Source organism: Dipodomys merriami, unplaced genomic scaffold (assembly GCF_024711535.1).
Source record: "Dipodomys merriami isolate MVZ:Mamm:240054 unplaced genomic scaffold, mDipMer1.0.p SCAF_19, whole genome shotgun sequence".
Classification (NCBI taxonomy): domain Eukaryota; kingdom Metazoa; phylum Chordata; class Mammalia; order Rodentia; family Heteromyidae; genus Dipodomys; species Dipodomys merriami.
Window position 1 is genome coordinate 24,203,185 of NW_027203270.1, and position 21,352 is coordinate 24,224,536.

Genomic DNA, 21,352 nt, shown 5'->3' on the forward strand with positions numbered 1-21,352 from the left:
ATCCAACATCAGATGTCCTATCTCCTCCTCTTTCACAGGGAGTGGGACTGGGCCTTGTGCACCTATGTGTAGGAATAGGATGGTGTAACAGAGCCCACAGGTGCTTTCATGCAGCACTTGGGCCCTGTGGCAGGTGACACTGACTCACTTCCTGTGAGAGCTAACACCCTCCAATTCTTTCCAAACCTTACAGCCTGGATCTGAGTAAGATCTAGTTTGCTTCAAAGGCCAGCATACCTGCTTGCGAGCAGAATGGCCCTCATCTGTAAACTAACTGAGGATGATAAAACAGGAATGAGAGAAGTCAGGCTTTGGGGAAGGGTTTTCCACAGTGACTGGCATTCTGCATGTAAGGAAACTAAGTCAGGAGGGTATGAGGGGGAAGCCAGAGTCTTCCACCCAGACTGGAGAGAAGATGGCCAGACAATCTTACCACTGAAATCCAGGGTGGGGTGGGGTGGCGGAGGGAGTGGGGGAGGGAGGGGAGAGGGAGAGAGAGGGAGAGAGTCAGTGAAGTCAGGCAGGGCAAGGGTCTAAGGAAGTTTGTCTTAGGAGGAGGGGCAGGATGGGAACACCAAAGGGACTCAGAGCCCAGATTGAATCTTATCTTGACTTAGAGTGAAGCATCAGCTTTTAGCAGACTAGTCAACAAACAGTAGGGCCCACAATTCACAGGCTATCTCTTAACAGCCACAGGGTGTTTGGGGAGGGGGGGAGGGGAAGAGAGATGATCTAATGAGGCCTGCAGCAAAGGGCAGTTTTATGGCTCAGAGGGAAAGGTGAGTGTTTTTAGTTTAAGTCGTTTTCTATCACTGCGTGAAAGACCTTCCACAGGCCTCCTATTTAGCTGAAATTTAGTAACATTGGTGTTCTCTCCCTTTATGGCTAAGGCTGTCTCCAGTTTGTGACACTGCCCTCCCAGTCGAAGTCTAGACATGATGAATAGATGTTCACATAGTTTAAAGAAAGGAGTTCCAGCAGAGCAGTTGGTGGTTCATGCCAGTAATCCTAGCTACTCAGGAAGCTGAGATCTGAGGACTGATCATGGTTCAAAGCCATCCTGGGCAGGAAAGTCCGTGACTCTGGGCAGGAAAGTCCATGACTTTATCTCCAGTTAGCCACCAGAAAACCGGAGGTGACGCTGTGGCTCAAGTGGTAGAGCACTTGCCTTGAGCTGAAGAGCTGGGACAGCTCGCAGGCCCAGAGTTCAAGCCCCACAACCGATATAAAAAAAAGAAAGGAGTTCCAGGGGTGGCCCTTTAATTTTGCCAGGGGCTCACATCCTCCACCCAGCCTAATCGTTCTGTCTCTCTCTCCCAGCATCTGCTCTCCCTTCTCAAAACTCCGCTGACTTCCAGACCTCTCCTAGGCCCTGGGCCCTAGGCCCTGGAAGGCGTCTTGGCAGTAGATTAAAGAGCTCGCTCCCCTCTTTATCTTGGCCTTGCTGTAAATCTCGTCTGGCCAACCCCCCTCCAGAGGCGGGGTTCCTGGAGGCCCCGCCCCCTGACCCATGGACTGACCCTCTCCAAATGCACCCAGAAGCAATTCCCCAGCCCAGGTCCTGACCCGCCTGATCCAGCCCCACCCAGAGACCTGCCAAGAGCCCCTCAGTGCTGAGTGTTCTAGACAGACTTCTACCCGTGGGAGAGGGGGGGAGAGGAGGGTTGGCTGTCGTCATGGCGACGGCGTGGGTAGCCGCGACCCTGCGGACCGGAGCTGCGGGTGTGAGGCTCCGGGGCACCCGGAGGCTGAGTGGTAGCACGGGGCGGCGGGCGGCTGCGAGCGGCAGCCCCGGGCGCCGGCTCAGCACCGCTTGGGCGAGGGCCCAGCCTCCGAGGGAGGAGGCGGAGGGCACCGAAAACAGCGGCCAGTCGTCGGCCACCGAACAGCCATCCTGGACGCCGCCTCCTCCGCCCCCCGAAAGCCCGGCGCCCCCAGCGGGCCGCTCGCTGGTGCAGCGGGACATCCAGGCCTTCCTGAACCAGTGTGGGGCCAGCCCAGGGGAGGCACGGCACTGGCTCACGCAGTTCCAGACCTGCCAGTACTCCGCGGACAAGCCCTTCGCGGTCATCGAGGTGAGCAGCCACGGCCACAGGACGGGGATGGGCACTGCGGTACAGGCTGCGGACCGGGAACGGGAGCACGAGGGCACTGGCCTGGCCTGGGAGGCCATGCGCTGTTCCTGACACTTGGTGCCCAACGCTGGATGCCGGGAGCCAGCCTCCGGGGGTGATGTCTGTCTGGAAAAGCCCCCTCACCATGGGCGCAGGCAGGGTTTCAGCCGGCAGAGCCGCGCATCCCCTCCCCACCCCACCCCCAGGGTGTCCTAGAGTCCAAGGTCTCCGGGAGGAGGCAGGATCGCTGGTATGAGATAAGGGGGTGGTAAGACCCGACGGGCAAAGGGCGAAGCAGACCGGTGCAGGTAGCCAGGAGTGGGGTCTGCCAGGAGAGCCTGGGGCCCTCACTCTGAGGGTCCCAAGAACCAGACTGGGAGCTTGTGGCTCAGTGGCAGTGCTGCTCCCCGCCCCCCCACACACACCCGGAACGCGCACTCCTCCATTCCACAGGTGGACGAGGAGGTGCTCAGGTGCCCGCAAGCGGTATCCAGCCTCGCCTTCGCCCTGGCCTTCCTGCAGCGCATGGACATGAAGCCACTGGTGGTCCTGGGGCTGCCGGCCCCCACGGCCCCCTCAGGATGCCTTTCCTTCTGGGAGGCCAAAACACAGCTTGCCCAGAGCTGCAAGGTGTTGGTGGACGAGTTGCGGCATAACGCAGCCACTGCCGTGCCATTTTTTGGCGGCGGTTCGGTGCTGAGCGCGGCGGAGCCCGCCCCCCATGCCAGGTTAGTGCGGGCCCCCGCCCGTCCCTGACTCCGCAGGGCGGGTTACTTTGCTCGTCCCGCCCGGAGGGGACTTCTCGAGCACCACGTCTGGCCCACAGCTATGGCGGCATCGTCTCGGTGGAGACGGACCTGCTGCAGTGGTGCCTGGAGTCCAACAGCATCCCTATCCTGTGCCCCATTGGGGAGACGTCCGCGCGCCGATCTGTGCTCCTCGATTCGCTGGAGGTGACCGCGTCGCTGGCCAAGGCGCTGCAGCCCACCAAAATCATCTTCCTCAATAACTCAGGCGGCCTGCGCAACACCAGCCAGAAGGTGCGCCCCTCCTCCGGTGCCCACCCCCTCCCAGTGACCCTAGGCGGGGCTGAGGCTCCCACGCGCCCTCAGTGGGCTTCAAACCAGGTGGGAGTATCAGAGAGGGGTTTGGCCCCTGATGCTCCGATCCGACCACTTCCTGGCCTACAACTCTAGGAGAAAGTAGGGCAAAGGAGGAAAGGTCTTCGGGGGCAGCAGTGCTGTCTGGGGGTGGGGAAGCTTCGTAGCCGGGTCGTGGGCCGGAGGCTCATCTTGCCCCGACGCAGGTCCTGAGCAGCGTGAACCTGCCTGCCGACTTGGACCTGGTGACTACCGCGGAGTGGTTGAGCACCAAGGAGCGGCAGCAGATACGGCTCATCGTGGATGTGCTCAGCCGCCTGCCCCACTACTGCTCTGCGGTCATCACCGCCGCCAGCACGCTGCTCACCGAGCTCTTCAGCAACCGGGGTGAGCGCCACGGGAGGGCGGGGCGGGCCCTATCCTGGAGTGAGCCCGCGGAACAGGCCGTACAAGAACAGGAGCCGTGGTTTCCAGGCCAGCCCGGAGAACACAGGGGGCGGCCACAGTAGTGGCTTCCAGCCCGGCCGAAACTAGGGGAGGTGAGAAAGGCAGAGACCCATTGGTGATGCAACCCAGAGGAGATCTGGACCTTGGGCGGACTGAAGCCTGAAGGGCTGGGCTTGAGTGGAGGAATGGTCGGTGGGCGCGGCCTGCGTGAGATGCCCGGGTGGGCGGACCACAGGGGGAGGGACTTAGGGGAGCTGGGACTGGAGAGGAAGAGGTGGTGGGCGGGACAAGGCGGGTGGGGGAGGTAGAGAGAACAAAATTTAGGGAGAGAAGCCGGACTACGGAAAACAGGAAGGACTACTGGTGATGGGTAGAACTTGGAAGACAAAAACTGCCTGGGAAAATCTCTGCAGACCACACCAATTATTTCACTGGGGTCCCCCTAGGGATATTGTCCCAACCATCCTCTCGTCTACAGCCCAAAACAGGCCACACCTTGAAAGGGATGGGCACTAGGCCAACCTCTAAGCCCCTCTCTGCTTTTCGCCCCAGGCTCCGGCACCCTGTTCAAAAATGCCGAGAGAATGCTGCGAGTGTTTAACTTGAACCACCTGGACCAGGACCGCCTAGTGAATCTAGTCAACACCAGCTTTGGCAAGAAGCTCCGGGACGACTACCTAGACTCGCTGCGCCCGCGACTGCACTCCATCTATGTCTCTGAGGGGTGAGCATGGGGGCCCTAGGGTGCAGGGACCAAACTGGGCAGCTTTGGGCTGGCCAAGGAAGCCGTGCCAGCCTGCCTCTCCCACTTCACCAGGTACAATGCTGCCGCCATTCTGACAGTAGAACCAGTACTGGGGGGCACCCCGTACCTGGACAAATTCGTGGTGGGCTCCAGCCGCCAGGGCCAAGGCTCTGGTCAGATGCTATGGGAGTGCCTGCGGCAGGACCTGCAAACTCTGTTCTGGCGCTCCAGAGTCACTAACCCCATCAATCCCTGGTAAGTCCCACCCTCCTCAGCCAAGCCCAGGTTCATTAGCCAGTTTTCTCTCACTAGTCTCCCAGCTGAGGGAAGAGGTCCCACCTAGGGCTGGGTCACCTGGTACCATTACTTAAGATTACACTTCTGCTTACCTCCTAACCACACAGCCTGCCTCTCCCCAGGTATTTTGAAATCCTGATTCTCCAAACTCTTTTGGGGCCCAAATGCCAACCTTCTGACTCCAGGCTACTCAGCCTCCAGTTGAATATACCTCTCCCTTTAGCAGCCAAACCCCCTTCCCCTGTCCTCCTTCACCCTTCCCCTCCATGCACACCAAGAAGTGACCAAGCCTCCCCATTGCTACCCAGCCAAGGCAGTGGAGAGAGCCAGCGACATCCTCATGCTGACCTTCCTAGTTGTGCCACCCTAGCAAATACCCTAACTTCTCTGAGCCTTGGCTGCTTCTCCACCAAATGACAGGATAGCCTGAAATGACAGGCTCAGGCTGCTGCTATGAGCCTAAGATAAGAAAAGAGTCTAAGTCAAGTGTTTTTCTTTTTCTTCTTTTTTTTTTTTTTTTTTGTCAGTCATGGGGCTTGAACTCTGAACCTGGGTGTTGTCCCTGAGCTCTTCAACTCAAGGCTAGTGCTCGACCAGTTGAGCCACAGTGCCACTTCCAGTTTTCTAGTGGTTTGTTGGAGATAAGAGTCTAACAGACTTTCCTGGGTTGGCTTTGAGCTGTGATCCTCAGATCTCAGCCTCCGGAGTAGCTAGGATTACAGGCGTGAGCCACCAGCGCCTGCCTAAAGCTGAGTGTTTTTTGTTTGTTTTTTTTTGGGGGGGGGTTCTGGTCGTGGGGCCTGAACTCTGGGCCTGGGCGCTGTCCCTCAGCTCTTCAGCTCAAGGCTAGCACTCTACCACTTGAGCCACAGCGCCACTTCCAGCTTTTTTTTTTCTGCTTATATGGTGCTGAGGAATCGAACCCAGGGCCTCATTCATGCAAGGCGAGCACTCTACCACTGAGCCACCTTCTCAGCCCCAAGCTGAGTGTTTTAACATGTAATAATAATCTTTTGTGTGTGTGTGTGTGTGGGTTGTGGGGCTTGGACTCTGGGCCTGGGCACTGTCCCTCAGCTCTTCAGCTCAAGGCTAGTGCTCTACCACTTGAGCCACAGCGCCACTTCTGGTTTTCTCAGTGGTTAACTGGAGATAAGAGTCTTAAGATGGGCTGGGAAAGTGGCTCAGTGGTAGAGAGCTTGCCTTGCATGCATGAGGCCCTGAGTTTGATTCCTCAGTACCACATAAGCAAAAAGAAAAAAGCCAGAAGTGGTGCTGTGGCTCAAGTGGTGGAGTGCTAGCCTTGAGCTGAAGAGCTGAGGGACAGCACCCAGGCCCAGAGTTCAGGCCCCAGGACCGGACCCACCCCCCACCCCCCCCAAAAAAAAAAGAGAGTCTCAAGAGCCGGGTGCCCGTGGCTCATGCCTGTGGCTCACACTTGTAATCCTAGCTACTCAGGAGGCTGAGATCTGAGGATCATGAATCAAAGCCAGCCCAGGCAGGAAAGTCGTTGAGACTATCTCCAATAAACCATTAGAAAAATGGAAGTGGCGCTGTGGCTCAAGCAGTAGAGTGCTCACCTTGAGCTGAAGAGCTGAGGGACAGCTTTCAAGCCCCATGACTGACCGAAAAAAAAAAAAAAATCTCACAGACTGACTTTCCTCCTCAAGCTGGCCTTAAACCTTGATCCTCAGATCTCAGCCTTCCAAATCGCTGGGATTACAGGTGTGAGCCACTGTAGGCCTGAGTACTGTCCCTGAGCTCTTCAGCTGTAGACTAGCACTCTACCACTTGAGCCTCAGTCCCACTTCCAGCTTTTTCTGCTTATGTGGTGCTGAGGAATCGAACCCAGGGCCTCATGCATGCAAAACAAGCACTCTACCACTGAGCCACCTTCCCAGCCCCCCTACATAATATTCTTTTTTTTTTGTTCCGGTCATGGGCCTGAACTCTGGGCCTAGGGCGCTGTCCTTCAGCTCTTCAGCTCAAGGATAGTGCTCTACCACTTGAGCCACAGCGCCACCTCCGGCTTTTTTCTTTTTGCTTATGTGGTGCTGAGGAATCGAACCCAGGGCCTCAGGCATGCAAGGCAAGTGCTATACCACTGAGCCACCTTCCCAGCCCTACATAATATTCTTTTTTTTTTTTTCTTTTTGCATATGTGGTGCTGAGGAATCGAACCCAGGGCCTCATGCATGCAAGGCAAGCGTTCTACCACTGAGCCACTTTCCCAGCCCCCTACATAATAATCTTTTTTTTTTTTTTTTTGGTCGGTCATGGGGCTTGAACTCTGGGCCTGGGCGCTGTCCCTCATTTCTTCAGCTCAAGGCAAGCGCTCTACCACTTGAGCTACAGCGCCACTTCCGGTTTTCTGGTGGTTTATTGGAGATAGGAGTCTCACGGTCTCTCCTGCCCGGGCTGGCTTTGAACCGTGATCCTCAGATCTCAGCCTCCTGAGTAGCTAGGATTACAGGCGTGAGCCACCAGCGCCCGGCTACTACATAATATTCTTTTTTTGGGGGGGGGGGGGTCCGGTTGTGGGGCCTGAACTCTGGGCCTGGGCGCTGTCCCTCAGCTCTTCAGCTCAAGGCTAGCGCTCTACCACTTGAGCTACAGTGCCACTTCCGGCTTTTTGCTTATGTAGTGCTGAGGAATCGAACCCAGGGCCTCATGCATGCAAGGCAAGCACTCTACCACTGGGCCACCTTCCCAGCCCCTACATAATATTCTTAAGGACAGAAATTGTGAATAGTGAGCACTAGCCTTGCCCTAAAACCTGTCCTTTGCCTTCCCCCATCCAGGTACTTCAAGCACAGTGATGGCAGCTTCTCCAACAAACAGTGGATCTTCTTCTGGTTTGGCCTGGCTGATATCCGGGACTCTTATGAACTTGTTAACCATGCCAAGGGGCTGCCAGATTCCTTCTGCAAGCCAGCTTCTGACCCAGGCAGCTGACCCATGCTATGGGCCCTGCAGGCCCTGGGACAGCCAGGGTAGACCAGAAGCCATGCCTGCTGGGGGTGATCCCAGGCTGTTACAGGATGAATGGGGCTTGTTAGCTGAGTGGCCTACAGAGAAAGCAGCCCCTGCTCTGCCTAAGTGGGAGAAGCACAGAGGGGAGCCAACCTAAGACCCAGACTTGCTCCAAAGCCACAACCAGGTGGCCTATTTTCAGCTTGGGGATGGGGGAAGAGGCTTTAAGGGCTCTGCTCAGGGCTAACTGGAGGGGTAGACCAGTTTCTATGGGCTCTGTACTACATTTTGAGGTTCCTTTGCCCAAAATAGCACCTACATACACACCTGCCTGGTCTTCTAATTCTTTTGGGACTTATGATTTTTCAGGAGTCTTGATAAAATGCTAGTACTTGCCAGGTGCCAGTGGCTCACACCTGTAATCCTAGCTACTCAGGAGGCTGAGATCTGAGGATCAAAGCCAGCCCAGGCAGAAAAAGCTGGAAGTGGCGCTGTGGCGAAGTGGTAGTGTGCCAGCCCTAAGCAAAATCTCAGGGACAGTGCCCAGGACCTGTGTCCAAGCCCCAGGCCAAACATATATATATGCATGCTAATGCTTATCTGAATCAGCTCACACTTAAAAGGAACACAAAGAGGCTCAAGGACAGTGCCCTGTGTTCAAGCCCTATACCAGAGGGGGGGAAAAAAAGGTGTTCCAAGTGATTAGGGAAAGACAAACTATAAGATATAAGTAGAACTGAGGGGGCTGAGAAGGTGGCTCAGTGGTAAAGCACTTGCCTTGCATGCATGAGGCTCTGGGTTCGATTCCTCAGCACCACATAAACAAAAAGAAAAAAGCCGGAAGTGGCACTGTGGCTCAAGTGGTAGAGCGCTAGCCTTGAGCTGAAGAGCTGAGGGACAGTGCCCAGAGTTCAGGCCCCACGACCGGACCCAAAAAAAAAAAAAAGTAGAACTGAGGGACGAGTCAAAAGCATAAATGAATAGTGGCATAATACTATACATCTGTAATCCCAGCACTACAGAAGGCAGTTAAGAGTTGTAAATTGGAAATCAGCCTGGGCTACATAGCAAGACCCTCAAAATAAAATCCCAAATATATAAACGATAGTAAGGATTTTGACCTTTTGAAAGTTGGTTATTTTGAAGTTCTAAAGATTGAATCCAAGGCCTGGAGCATGGTAGACAAGTGTTTTACCACTGAGGTACATCTATAGACCAGGTTTTTATGTGCCAGTCACAGGGCTTGAACTCAGCCTGAGCTTTTATGCTCAGGGCTAGTGCTCTACCACTTGCCACGGCTCAATTTCCAGCTTTTCTGGTGCTTAACTGGAGATGAGACTCACAGACTTTCCTGCCTGGGTTGGCTTCAAATCCTGATCTTCAGATCTTACCCTCCTGACTAGGATTACATGTATGAGCCCCTGACACCCAGCCAGAGAGCCAAAGAACTACAAGAACTCTCAGAACAGGGAAATAATTATGGGAGAATCAAGGTCCTCTCACAGTTAAATCCCAACCAGATAGCTATCAAGAAAGCCAAGAGTGGGGCTGGGAAGGTGGCTCAGTGGTAGAGTGCCTGCCTAGCAAGCATGAAGCCCTGAATTCAATCCCAATACAAAATAAAAGCAAGGCAAAATCAATCCGAGGCTATGGTAAAGCATCCCATGGAAAAAACAGCAACAAAGCCAAATGTGGATAGAAAAAGTTTATTTTGGAGGACTGTGTGTCTGGTGTTTGGGTAGGTACTCACACCTCACCAGGCCAACCATATAGCTGCAGAGATGATGGCAGCAGGTGGGACATTGGCCACTGCCTGCTTCACCCTGCCCATCCCAGAGCAGACTACGGTTGCTGTGCTCTCAAGGTGGGCGATAAAACTGATACAGTTTGCTCTGGCATAACCTGAGAATCCAAGTAACCTCTACAGTGCTAAGTTCCACTGCTCCTCAAAAGGGGGACCTGATCCATGTGTCAACACACATACCCTCATGCTATCTCTGAAAAACAGAGCTTAGCTGTATCTGCCATATTCTTTTTTTTTTGTTTCTTTTTTGGTACTGGAGATCAAACCCAGGACATTGCACTTGCTAGGCAACCATTTTGCCACTGAGCTACATTCCAGCCCATTCTATCATGTTCTTTAAAAGGGACTTTATACATTTGTTCACTTGCAAATCTTTCTCTGTCTCCCACTGCCAGTAGTTGGCATCCCAACTCAGCCTTACTTCCTTCTTAGGGACTCTTTCCCCAAGATACTCAGAGAGCAACTGACTTCAGCTCTCCTCTGAACAAACAGAAAGAAAGAGAAAGAAAAAGAAAAGAAGGCCGGGCGCCAGTGACTCAGACCTGTAATCCTAGCTACTCAGGAGGCTGAGATCTGAGGATTGCAGTTCAAAGCCAGACTGGGCAGTAAAGTCCCTGAGACTCTTATCTCCAATAAACCACTCGAAAATCAGAAGTGGCACTGTGGCTCAAGCGGTAGAGCGCTCACCTTGAGCTGAAGAGCGCAGGGACAGCACCCAGGCCCAGAGTTCAAGCCCCACGACCGACCAAAAAAAAAAAAGAAGGAAGGAAGAAAGAACTGTGAAATAATATTAGCATTAGGGCTCCTACTCTCCCATAGCCCCAGCCAGGAGTTAGGAAGACTTGCCTACTTAAAAAAAAAAAAGTAAGCCAGGTGCTGGTGGCTCACACCTATAATCCTAGCTACTCAGGAAGCTGAGATCTGAGGATTGAGGTTCAAAGCCAACCTGGGCAGGAAAGTCCGTGAAACTCATCTCCAATAAACCACCAGAAAACCAGAAGTGGCTCTATAGCTCAAGTGGTAGTGTGCTAGCCTTGAACTGAAGAGCTGAGGGACAATGCTCAGGCACAGAGTTCAAGCCCCACGACCAACAAAAAAATAAAAAATAAAAAGTATCAAGCACTAAGAAGCATAAATAAACAGCACTGGGTCAGCAAGGTGGAAGGCAGGGTGGTCCTCAATGGCTTCCTGTGTCTATCTCAGCATCTCACTGTGAAACTCAGCCATCAGTAGCCAAGATGACAGCAGCCCCAAAGATGCCCACGCTCTCACCGAGGAGCTTCATCTGGTTCCAGAATTCAACACGCCGTGAGTTGTGCCAGTAGGCCACATTGCCATCAATGAGGAGCATGACAGGGGGCAGCAGGACAGCCAGGATCTGAGCAGCCAGGGTCACATAGTAGCCTGATAGGAAGGCCAGGGCCAGGATACCATACAGCACAAAGAACAGCTGGATCATCAGCTCCCCCCCTGGAAGGTGGTTCAGATATGCCAGCCGGTCCTCCTTGCTGTGCTGCAGTGAGTAGGCCTGGGGAAACATCATCCTTTAAGCCTCTCCAGCAGGCTGTGATGCCCATGTGGGGAAGGCACCATGTAAGTCAGACCTTGCTAAGTGGGCTTCTGAATAGCTTCTAAGAATGGGGACTCTAAAAGTAAGGCTGACTGTAAGGCCCCAAGAGGCTATGCTGTATCTCCATTCCCCTGGGGCTCCTACCTCTGAATATTCCATGGAAGCCCACACAGAACTCTGCACATGGTATATGAACCTGATTATTAAGATGACACCAGGTGCCTGGAGCCTTAGCACCAGGAAGTACCAAAGCTATCTACCTTGAGTAGCTCCCATCAGCTCTAGACGGAAGAGTCCTTACTTCGACCTGAAGCATACCACATCTCTCCAGGAGTGACCTGGAAGCTGGAGCCATGAAGGAACTAGCTTGTTCTTCAGGGTTGAGCATAAATGGTCTTTACTTGGTAGCAATACAATTGGAAGAAGGGACTTTTACCAAAAGAGCTCAAGTGCTTGGAAAGCCTGAGGCCCAGAAGTTGTATAGGATACCTCCTGAGAGCCAGGCTATTAAGAGCTATACATCAGGACTTCTTCTGCACCCTTTCCTGGGATTCTGCCTGGTCTGAGCTAACCACATTTCACATCTAGCCAGTCACCTCCAACCAACAATATCCCAACTTACCACACAGATGAGGTAGATGCCCAGGAACACCTGGCCGGTGGACTGTAGAGAGCGACTACGAGGTTTCCGACGGTACAGTTCCCCAGCCCCACTAGCCAGCACCAGAAAGCCGCCAATGATGGCAACTGTGCGTGAGTACATTCGGACCTATGCCAGGACAAGGAGACCCAAGTCAGGAACTGCAGCGCCCACATTTCTCCTGGCTGCCCATCTCTATATATCCCATTCCATCTGATGAACCCTCTTACCTATTCCAAGTGCGATGGACAGGTACAGCAGGAATAGATAATTCTTTTTTACAGAAGTAGAAACTGAGGCCCAGAGGGATTAAGAAAAATGTCCATGGTCCTACAGAAAGTAAGTGGCATAACCCAGACACCACACATTGCCCCTCCCCCATCCCTAAGTTTGAAGGCTAAGCCCCATGTTTGATCTATCTTTCCTTCCTTCCTTCCTTCCTTCCTTCCTTCCTTCCTTCCTTCCTTCTTTCTTGTAGTAGAATCTATTGCACTTAAAAACTCCATTGATCCCATAGTTGTTCACATATGTGCCTCCTCTACTGGATGGACAGTCCCCAGGTCTAACCTTATCTCCAAGCCTGCAGTGCCTGGCACAGGCTCTGGTAATGTATTGTCTTAGTTACAGTTCATGAAATCAGATCTGTAGACCAGATAGTCTCCAAAATCCCTTCTGCCCTATCAGTCTGGGATTATTACCAAAGTAATGGTTTAAAAGGCCCCCGGGTTCTGGTTCTATGAGTGTGGTAACTGTGGGGTGACTTTGGGAAAGTCTGTTCTAGATTTGCGGCGCTCACCTTCAGCCAGTCCCCATAATGGACGTAGCCCCCGATGTAGGCCGCATAGGTGCTAATGGCCAGCTGGAGTGCGGCCCCCAGAGCAAACCAGCGCCGCTTCACTCCGAAGGACATGAAACTAGCGCACAGCACAGCTGCTCCCATGTCGAAGTACAAGTATGGCACCGGGATGTCTGGCTTCCTGCGGGCCGAGAGTGGGGAAGAAAGGTCAGAATGAAGGAACCAGAGATCCCGGGAGTTTCCACAAGCTGTATTGTTCCCCCAAACTGCAGACCTCTCCGGTAGCGAAGATTGCAGCATCAGATCTGGCCGGATATCTTCTGGACCAGATCCCCTCCCAATTCCTCTCAGTCCCAGGGTCCCAATGTCTGAGTCCCAACTTGCCCACATCACCGCGCCCCAGCTCCAGACAGGCCGTACTGCCCCCTGCCGCGCGGACTAAACAAGCAAGCTCACCGACGCGCCTCGGCCCTTTCAGCATACAGCATGAGCTGGCTGAAGCAACCCCAAAAGGGGCAGCGTGTGAGCAGCACCGAGCCCAACTGCATAATCAACTGCAGCATCCAGCGTCTCGAACCTATCTTCGAAGCCATCTTGGGAAAGGGCAGTGCGATGCGGCCTCACCCGGGTTTGGATGGCCAGCGTGGGTACGTTAAAACATGGACTTCCGGTCCTTTGACTGCTTCCTTCCCACTCCGCCGGGAAACAATGTTCTCGCCCTTTAGTTCCGGATAGAAGGATGCGTTCCAGTTGCGGGAATTCAGCCTCGCCCTCGGCCTATGGAGACTTCAGGGCTTTTTTTTTTTTTTTTACCTTCAGAATTGAAAACTATAGCAAGCAAATGGAGTCAGATCAGAAGTCCTGGATCACAGTTGGATATATGGGCGCAAACTAGTCTGGATACAACCAGATTTGGACTCTCAACTCTTAACAGGAGATTTGAGCAACCTTACCTCAGCTGAGACCCACCTGTGACATGGGGATGGGCTGGAAAGGTGGCTCAGTGGTAGAGCACTTGCCTTGCATGCCTGAGGCCCTGGGTTCGATTCCTCAGCACCACATAAGCAAAAAAGAAAAAAACCTGAAGTGGCGCTGTGGCTCAAGTGATAAGAGTGCTAGCCTTGAGCTGAAGAGCTGAGGGACAGCGCCCAGGACCAGAGTTCAGGCCCCACGACCAGACCCAAAAGAAAAAAGAAAAAAGAAATGGGGATGACAGAGAGATCTGAGCTCTAGGAATCGGAGTTTGATGCCAGCCTAGGGAGAAGTCAATGGGATTCTCATCTCCAATTAACCAGAAAAAAAAATGGTAGAATACTATCTTTGAGCAAAAAAAGCTAAGGGACAGTACCTAGGCCCTGAGTTCAAGCCCAGTACCAGCATACACACATGCAAAAAGGTACTGCCATTATGTCTAGTCCATAGTAGATGGTTAGTATAAATTTGCTAATAAAAGGATGTTTCCACCACAAATCTGCCCTATCTTTAGAAAATACACACACTATACACAATCTTTAATACATGAATTCACTCTCCAATAGTGAGGTAAGATCTTGTCAGGACTCTCCCGCTGCAGCAAATGATCTAAGTCAGGTCTGCTTCGAATCTGGAAAGGTTTCATGTCCATGGCTTCTCTTTTCTTTTTGGTAGGTCATGGGGTTTGAACTCTGGGCCTGGGCACTGTCTCTGAGCTCTTCAGCTCAAGGAAAGCACTTTACCAGTTGAGTCACAGAGCCACTTCTGGTTTCCTAGTGGTTAACTGGAGATAAGTCTTACAGACTTCCCTGCCTGGGCTGGCTCTGAACCGTGATCCTCATGTTTCAGCCTCCTGGGTAGTTAGGATTTCAGGTGTGAGCCACCGGCACCTGGCTCCAAAAAGCTTTTCTGACCCTGTGAATTAAAAAAAAAAAAAATTCTGGGCTGGGAATATGGCTTAGTGGTAGAGTGCTTTCCTAGCATGCATAAAGCCCCAGGTTCAATTCCTCAGTACCACATAAACAGAAAAAGCCAGAAGTGGCACTGTGACTCAAGTGGTAGAGTGCTAGCCTTGAGCAGCAGCAGCTCAAGGACAGTGTCCAGGTCCTGAGTTCAAGCCCCAGAACTGGCAAAAAAAAAAAAAAAAAACCTCTCAATTTGCCAATGAGTCAGACAATAAAACTCCATTTCATTTGTGCAATTGAAATAAAGTTGCGGTATATACACACACACACACACACACACACACACACACACACAAACTCTTTTTCACATTTTACTTTTGTCAGTCATGGGACTTGAACTCAGGGCCTGAGTTTTTATGGTCAAGGCTAGTGCCCTACCACCTTGAGTCATAGCTTCACTTCTGTTTTTAGGTGGTTAATTGGGATGAGTCTCACAAACTTTTCTGCCCAGGCTGGCTTCGAACTCAAGGGACTGGGACCTAAGGTCCAAGTAACCACCCAAAAGCCTAAGTGCTGTGTCTCAAGTGATAGTATATTAGCCTTAGCAAAAGAGTTAAGGGACATTCCCCAGGCCCTGAGTTCAAGCCCCAATACTGGCAAAATACAAAAACAAAAAAACTAGGGGATGAGACTGTGTATGTATATGAGGGTGAGATCTCTATTCAAGATGAGAAAAAGCCCAAATTAAAGGTAATTTTTTCTTATCCCCACTGTTCAGTGACAGCCACATGAATTAAATTTTCTTCACCATAATACAGGCACATACCACAGAACTGTTTTTCAATTGGTTTATTTTTCCAGTCTCTTTACCCATCTCTGACTCAAATGAGATGGATGAACAGCCCTAAGGTGTTCAGGACCAAAACTGAAATTATGGGGCTGGGAATGTGGCTTAGTGGTAGAGTACTTGCCTAGCATTCATGAAGTCCTGGGTTACATTCCTCAGTACCACATAAGCAGAAAAAGCCAGAAGTGGTGCTGTAGCTCAAGTGGTAGAGCGATAGCCTTGAGCTGAAGAGATAAGGGACAGCGCCCAGGTCCAGAGTTCAGGCCCCACAACCCACAAAAAAAGAAAAAGAAAAGAAAGTGGTAGAGTTCTAGCCTTGGGCAAAAGCAGCTCAGGGACAGAGCCCAGGCCCTGAGTTCAAGCCCTAGGGCTGGCACACACACACACACACACACACACACACACACACACACACACACACACACACACACACACACACACACACACACACATACACACACACACACACACACACACACACACACGAAAAACAAAAACAAAACACCTGGAACTATGTTTCTTAAAACAGTCCTAAGACACCTAGCTGGTCTGCTTTCCCTACCACTGGAGCCACAGCGCCACTTCTGGCTTTTTCTGTTTATGTGATGCTGAGGAATCGAACCCAGAGCCTCATGCTTGCAAGGCATGCACTCTACCGCTGAGCCACCTTCCCAGCCCCCCTCCCGTATTTCCTAAGCAATCAACCCACTCACTTGACAGGGTAGCTGGCTATATCCTAAATGCTTGAGCACTTCCAAGTGTACTCAACAGTCCTACCACCTGTCCCTTGTCTATTTACTAAACCTCTAGACCAAACTTCATTTTTATTTTTGTCCGTCATGGGGCTTGAACTCTGGGCTTGGGTGCTGTCCCTCAGCTCTTCAGCTCAAGGCTAGTGTTCTACCACTTGAGCCACAGCACCACTTCTGCTTTTCTGGTGGTTAGTTAGAGATAGTCTCTGGGATGTTCCTAAGTGGGATGGCTTTGAACCATGATCTTCAGATCTCAGCCTCCTGAATAGTTAGGATTACAGGTGTGAGCCACGAGCACCCAGCTTTAGATAGAACTTCTTACCCCACAACAATCTGGCCTCAACATCTCAGGTTCCACATCTGTAGACTCAATCAACTACAGATCAAAAATATTTAGGAGGAAAAAAAAAAAAAACCAAGCCGGGCGCTGGTGGCTCACGCCTGTAATCCTAGCTACTCAGGAGGCTGAGATCTGAGGATCGCGGTTCAAAGCCAGCCCGGGCAGGAGAGACCATGAGACTCCTATCTCCAATAAACCACCAGAAAACCGGAAGTGGCGCTGTAGCTCAAGTGGTAGAGCACTCACCTTGAGCTGAAGAGCTGAGGGACAGCGCCCAGGCCTGGAGTTCAAGCCCCATGACCGACAAAAAAAAAAAAAAAAAAAAAAAAAACAAAAAAAAAAAACCAAACATGTCTGGCTGGGTGTAGGTGACTCACACCTGTAATGCTAGATACTCAGCAGGCTGAGATCTGAGGATTGTGGTTCAAAGCCAGCCCGGGCAAGAAACTCTGTGAGACTCTTATTTCCAATTAACTACTCAGAAAAACAGAAGTGGCACTGTGGCTCAAATGGTATAACTCTAGCCTTGAACTGAAGAACTGAGGGACAGTACCCAGGCTCAGAGTTCAAGCCCCATGACCACAAAAAAAAAGTCTGCATAACAACTATTTACATAGACATTACACTGAATTAGGTATTACAGGATGAATTTCCTTTATCTGAAATGCTTGAAACCAGATATGTAAGATTAAAGATTTTATCAGACTATAGAAAATTTCATATACATATCTTGGGGACAGGTCACATCCAATCATGACATTCATTTATTATTTCACACATATCTCATACACATGGCCTAAAGGTAATTTTGTACACTTTTTTGTGCACCTGTTTTGACTGCTACCAATCATATGAGATCAGGTGTGAAACTGTGTGTGTCTTTACATGGGATCACAGTTATAGACTTTGGTGTGTAAGATTTCAGAAATAGTCAATCTAAGCTGGGTGCTGATGGCCCACACATGTAATCCTACACAGGAGGCTGAGATCTGTGGATCGTAGTTCAAAGCCTGCCTGGACAGGAAAGTCTGTGGGACTCTTTTTGTTATTGCTGTTGGTTGCAGGTCTTGAACTTTAGGCATGGGCACTGTCCCTAATCTCTTCAGCTCAAGGCAAGTGCTCTACCACTTAAGCCAGAGCCCCACTTCCGGTTTTAATTGAAGGTAAGAGTCTCATGGACTTTCCTGCCCTGGCTGGCCTTGAATAATGCAATTCTCAGATCTCAGCCTTTTGAGTAGTTATGATTACGACGTGAGCCACCAGTGCCCAGCTAAGTCTGTGGGATTTATATTATTTTATTTTTTGGTCATGGGGCCTGAATTCTGGGCCTGGGTGCTGTCCTTCAGCTTTTCAGCTCAAGGTTAGCACACTACCACTTGAGCCCCAGTGCCACTTCCAGATTTTTCTGCTTATGTGGTGCTGAGGAATCGAACCCAGGACCTCATGCATGCAAGGCAAGCACTCTACCACTGAGCCACCTTCCCAGCCCCAAGTCTGTGGGATTCTTTTTTTTTTTTTTGGGGGGGGGGTCCGGTCTTGGGGCCTGAACTCTGGGCCTGGGTGCTGTCCCTCAGCTCTTCAGCTCAAGGCTAGTGCTCTACCACTTGAACCATAGCGCCACTTCCGGCTTTTTTCTTTTTGCTTATGTGGTGCTGAGGAATTAAACCCAGGGCCTCATGCATGCAAAGCAAGCGCTCTACCACTGAGCCACCTTCCCAGCCCGTCTGTGGCATTCTTATCTCCACTTAACCACCATAATACCAGATGTGGGGCTGTGTGTACTCAAAGTGGAACAGCATAGCACTAGCCCTGAGCAAAAAACAGTTTAGGGACAGCACCCAGGCCCTGAATTCAAGCCTCATGACCAAACAAAACAAAACATTAAATGTTCAATCTGTTAAGTAATATAGAGATGATCCATATATGAGAAGCTGGGCAACAATGACTTATGTCTGTAATCCTAGCTATTAAGGAAGCTGAGATCTGAGGATCATGGTTTGAAGCCAGCCTGGGCAGAAGTCAGTGATACTCTTCTCTCCAACTAGTTAACAACAACAACAAAACACCAGAACTGGATCTGTGACTAAGTGGTAGAGAAGCTACTGAGATCAGAAGACTGAGGTTCAAAGCTCGCCCAAGCAAATTCATGAGACTCTTATTCCCAATGAATGGGAGTAATGCTGGAACTGTAGCTGTAGTGGATGCTAGGCAAGAAGTCAGTAGGAATATATGCCTTAGCTTTGCTCTACACTGCCAGTACAAAAAGCAAGTTAGTTCCACTTCAGACTTCAACAAAACTAGAAATTTTAAAAAGGCAAGAAGAAATTTTAACCCCTCTGTATGGTATTTTCACAATAAAAAAAAAAAAAAAAGGCAAGAAGAGGGGTGGGGACACACTATAACTAGATTTGATCCTAAATGCCTGCTCCAGAGAAATCAGAAAGCCAGGCATGGTTGGCATATGCTTTAATCCAAACACTCAGGAGGCTGAGATAGGAATATCATAAGTTGAAAGCCAGCCTGGGAGAAGATGGTTACTCAAAAACCAAACAAAAACACCCTGGATCACTTTCATCTTGGTCAGGAAACAAATTCGGTAATTATATTGATGACTTTTGAAACTCTTTCAGTCTTATGTCAACAGTTAGGTATGCCGGGCGCTGGTGGCTCACGCCTGTAATCCTAGCTACTCAGGAGGCTGAGATCTGAGGATCGCGGTTCAAAGCCAGCCCGGGCAGGAGAGACCGTGAAACTCCTATCTCCAATAAACCACCAGAAAACCGGAAGTGGCGCTGTAGCTCAAGTGGTAGAGCGCTCGCTTTGAGCTGAAGAGCTGAGGACAGCGCTCAGGCCCAGAGTTCAAGCCCACGACCGACAAAAAAAAAAAAAACAACAAAAAACAGTTAGGTATGAGAGAGTAACAAAAGGGAGTACAAGGTATTTTTGGGGGGGTGGGGGCTAGTCCTAAGGCTTGAACTCAGGGCCTGGGCGCTGTCCTTGAGCTCTTTACTCAAGGCAAATGCTCTACCACTTGAGCTACAGTGCCACTTCTGGCTTTTTTTGAGTAGTTTATTGGAGGTAAGCCTCACAGAAAATTTTCTGCCCAGGTTAGCTTAAAACCATGATTCTCAGATCTCAGCCTCCAGAGTAGCTAGGATTACAGGATTACAGCCACCGTCACCCAGCTGAGATCAATCACTTCTCATGGCTAAGGTGAGTCACTTCTTATTGAAACAGGCTCATACTTGTAATCTCAGCTACTTAGGGGGCTGAAATCAGATGATGGTTGTTTGAAGCTAACCCAGTTCATGAAGACTCTTACACACACACACACACACACACACACACACACACACACACACACACACACACACACACACACACACACACACACACACACACACACACACACACACACACACAGCCCACAAGTGGAGGCATAGCTCAAGGGTAGAGAGATTAAGGCCCTGAGTTCAAGCCCCAGTACTAGCATATAACAGATAACAGATAACAAGACTTGGCATCAGAAGCCTCCAGCAATGGGAAATTATACCATGATACAACCAGCTTCCACACAATCTTCTGCCAGTATTCCTTTAGCACTTGAGCCTCCAGCATTACATTTTCACCAGTACCCTCAGACAGGACAGGATTATGTATAACCAGAAAGCCTATATACGTTATTAGTATTAAGGAGAACAGAATTTGACACTTTGTCGGTTGTTGGGCTTGAACTCTGGGCCTGGGCGCTGTCCCTGTGCTCTTCAGCTCAAGGCGAGCGCTGAACCTCTTGAGCCACCACGCCACTTTGTCTTCTAGTGGTTTATTGAAGATTAGTCTCATGGACTTTCCTACTTGGGCTGGCTTTGAACCCTGATCCTCAGATCTCAGCCTCCTGAGTATCTAGGACTACAGACATGAGCCACCGGCGCCCAGCTGACACTTTTTTTGGTGGGGGTCCGGTCTTGGGGCCTGAACTCTAGGCCTGGGCACTGTCCCTCAGCTCTTCAGCTCAAGGCTAGTACTCTACCACTTGAGCCACAGTGCCACTTCCGGCTTTTTTCTTTTTGCTTATGTGGTGCTGAAGAATCGAACCCAGGGCCTCAGGCATGCAAGGCAAGCGCTCTACCACTGAGCCACCTTCCCAGTCCCTGACACTTTTTTTTGAGCTTTAATTTTTTTGGTTCAAGGATAGCACCCTAGTATTTGAACCACACCTCCAGTTCCGGCTTTTGGGGGATTGTTAATTGGAGATTAAAAGTCTCATAGGCTTTTGTGCCCTGGTTGGTTTCAAACCTCAATCCACAGATGTCAGCCTCCTGAATATCTAGGATGTTAGGGGTGAACCACTGGCGTCCGGTGATACATGCATGATGCATTCTTAACTCCAAATATATCAAGAAGCTATGTGCTAGTAGCTCATGCCTATAATCCTAACTACTCAGGAAACTGAGATCTGAGGATCACGGTTCAAAGACAACTCAGGCAGAAAAGTCTGAGATTTTTGGTGACTAGTTGGAGTTAAGAGTCTCATAGGCTTTCTCACCTGTATTGGCTTCAAACCATGATCCTCAGATCTCAGCCTCCTGAGTAGCTAGGATTATAGGAATGAGCCATGCACACCCAACATTCCATGAGACTTTTCTCCAATTAAGCACCAAAAAAGTGAAAAATGGGGCTGTATTAGCTATGAACAAAGAAAGCTCAGGGCTAGGTACTGGTGACACCTTCCTGTAATCCTTAGCTACTTCAAGAGGCTAAGAGCTAAAGATGATGGTTTGAAGCCAGCTTGTGCTGAAAAGTCCCTATGACTCTTTTTTTGTCGTTCATGGGGCTTGAACTCGGCCTGAGCACTATCCCTCAGCTTCTTCAGTTCAAGTAGCACTGTACTAGTTGAGCCACAGTGCCACTTCTGGTTTTCTGGCGGCTTATTGGAGATAAGAGTTTTATGGCCTTTCCTGCCCAGGCTGGCTTTGAATTGCAATCCTCAGATCTCCGTCTCCTGAGTAGCTAGGATTATAGGCATGAGCCACCAGCGTCCGGCCCCATGACA

At 50.7% G+C, this 21,352-nt stretch overlaps 2 protein-coding genes across 2 annotated transcripts; one reads left to right on the forward strand and one right to left on the reverse strand.

Annotated features, from left to right (window-relative positions):
* The first annotated feature begins 1,581 nt into the window (after nt 1-1,581).
* Nucleotides 1,582-9,348, forward strand: Nags (N-acetylglutamate synthase). Its single transcript, XM_070027816.1, has 7 exons — nt 1,582-2,075; nt 2,568-2,842; nt 2,941-3,154; nt 3,421-3,601; nt 4,214-4,385; nt 4,479-4,661; nt 7,502-9,348. Exons 1-7 carry the CDS (start codon nt 1,677-1,679, stop codon nt 7,653-7,655), a joined length of 1,578 nt encoding a protein of 525 aa, XP_069883917.1. The 5' UTR covers nt 1,582-1,676; the 3' UTR covers nt 7,656-9,348.
* Nucleotides 9,349-9,365: 17 nt separating this feature from the next.
* On the reverse strand, nt 9,366-13,116 carry Tmem101 (transmembrane protein 101). Its single transcript, XM_070027818.1, has 4 exons — nt 12,940-13,116; nt 12,484-12,664; nt 11,670-11,816; nt 9,366-11,005 (listed from the first exon to the last, which is right to left on the reverse strand). Exons 1-4 carry the CDS (start codon nt 13,074-13,076, stop codon nt 10,697-10,699), a joined length of 774 nt encoding a protein of 257 aa, XP_069883919.1. The 5' UTR covers nt 13,077-13,116; the 3' UTR covers nt 9,366-10,696.
* Nucleotides 13,117-21,352: the final 8,236 nt, after the last annotated feature.

Bases quoted from the DNA above. Each gene is read 5' to 3' on its own strand.
- Nags (XM_070027816.1), top strand. From the start codon at position 1,677: ATGGCGACGGCGTGGGTAGCCGCGACCCTGCGGACCGGAGCTGCGGGT. The intron at 3,602-4,213 runs GTGAGCGCCACG...TTTTCGCCCCAG, and splicing joins CGAGCTCTTCAGCAACCGGG to GCTCCGGCACCCTGTTCAAA. The intron at 4,662-7,501 runs GTAAGTCCCACC...TCCCCCATCCAG, and splicing joins ACTAACCCCATCAATCCCTG to GTACTTCAAGCACAGTGATG.
- Tmem101 (XM_070027818.1), bottom strand. From the start codon at position 13,076: ATGGCTTCGAAGATAGGTTCGAGACGCTGGATGCTGCAGTTGATTATG. The intron at 12,665-12,939 runs GTGAGCTTGCTT...CTCGGCCCGCAG, and splicing joins GAAAGGGCCGAGGCGCGTCG to GAAGCCAGACATCCCGGTGC. The intron at 11,006-11,669 runs GTAAGTTGGGAT...ATGTTTCCCCAG, and splicing joins GCATCTACCTCATCTGTGTG to GCCTACTCACTGCAGCACAG.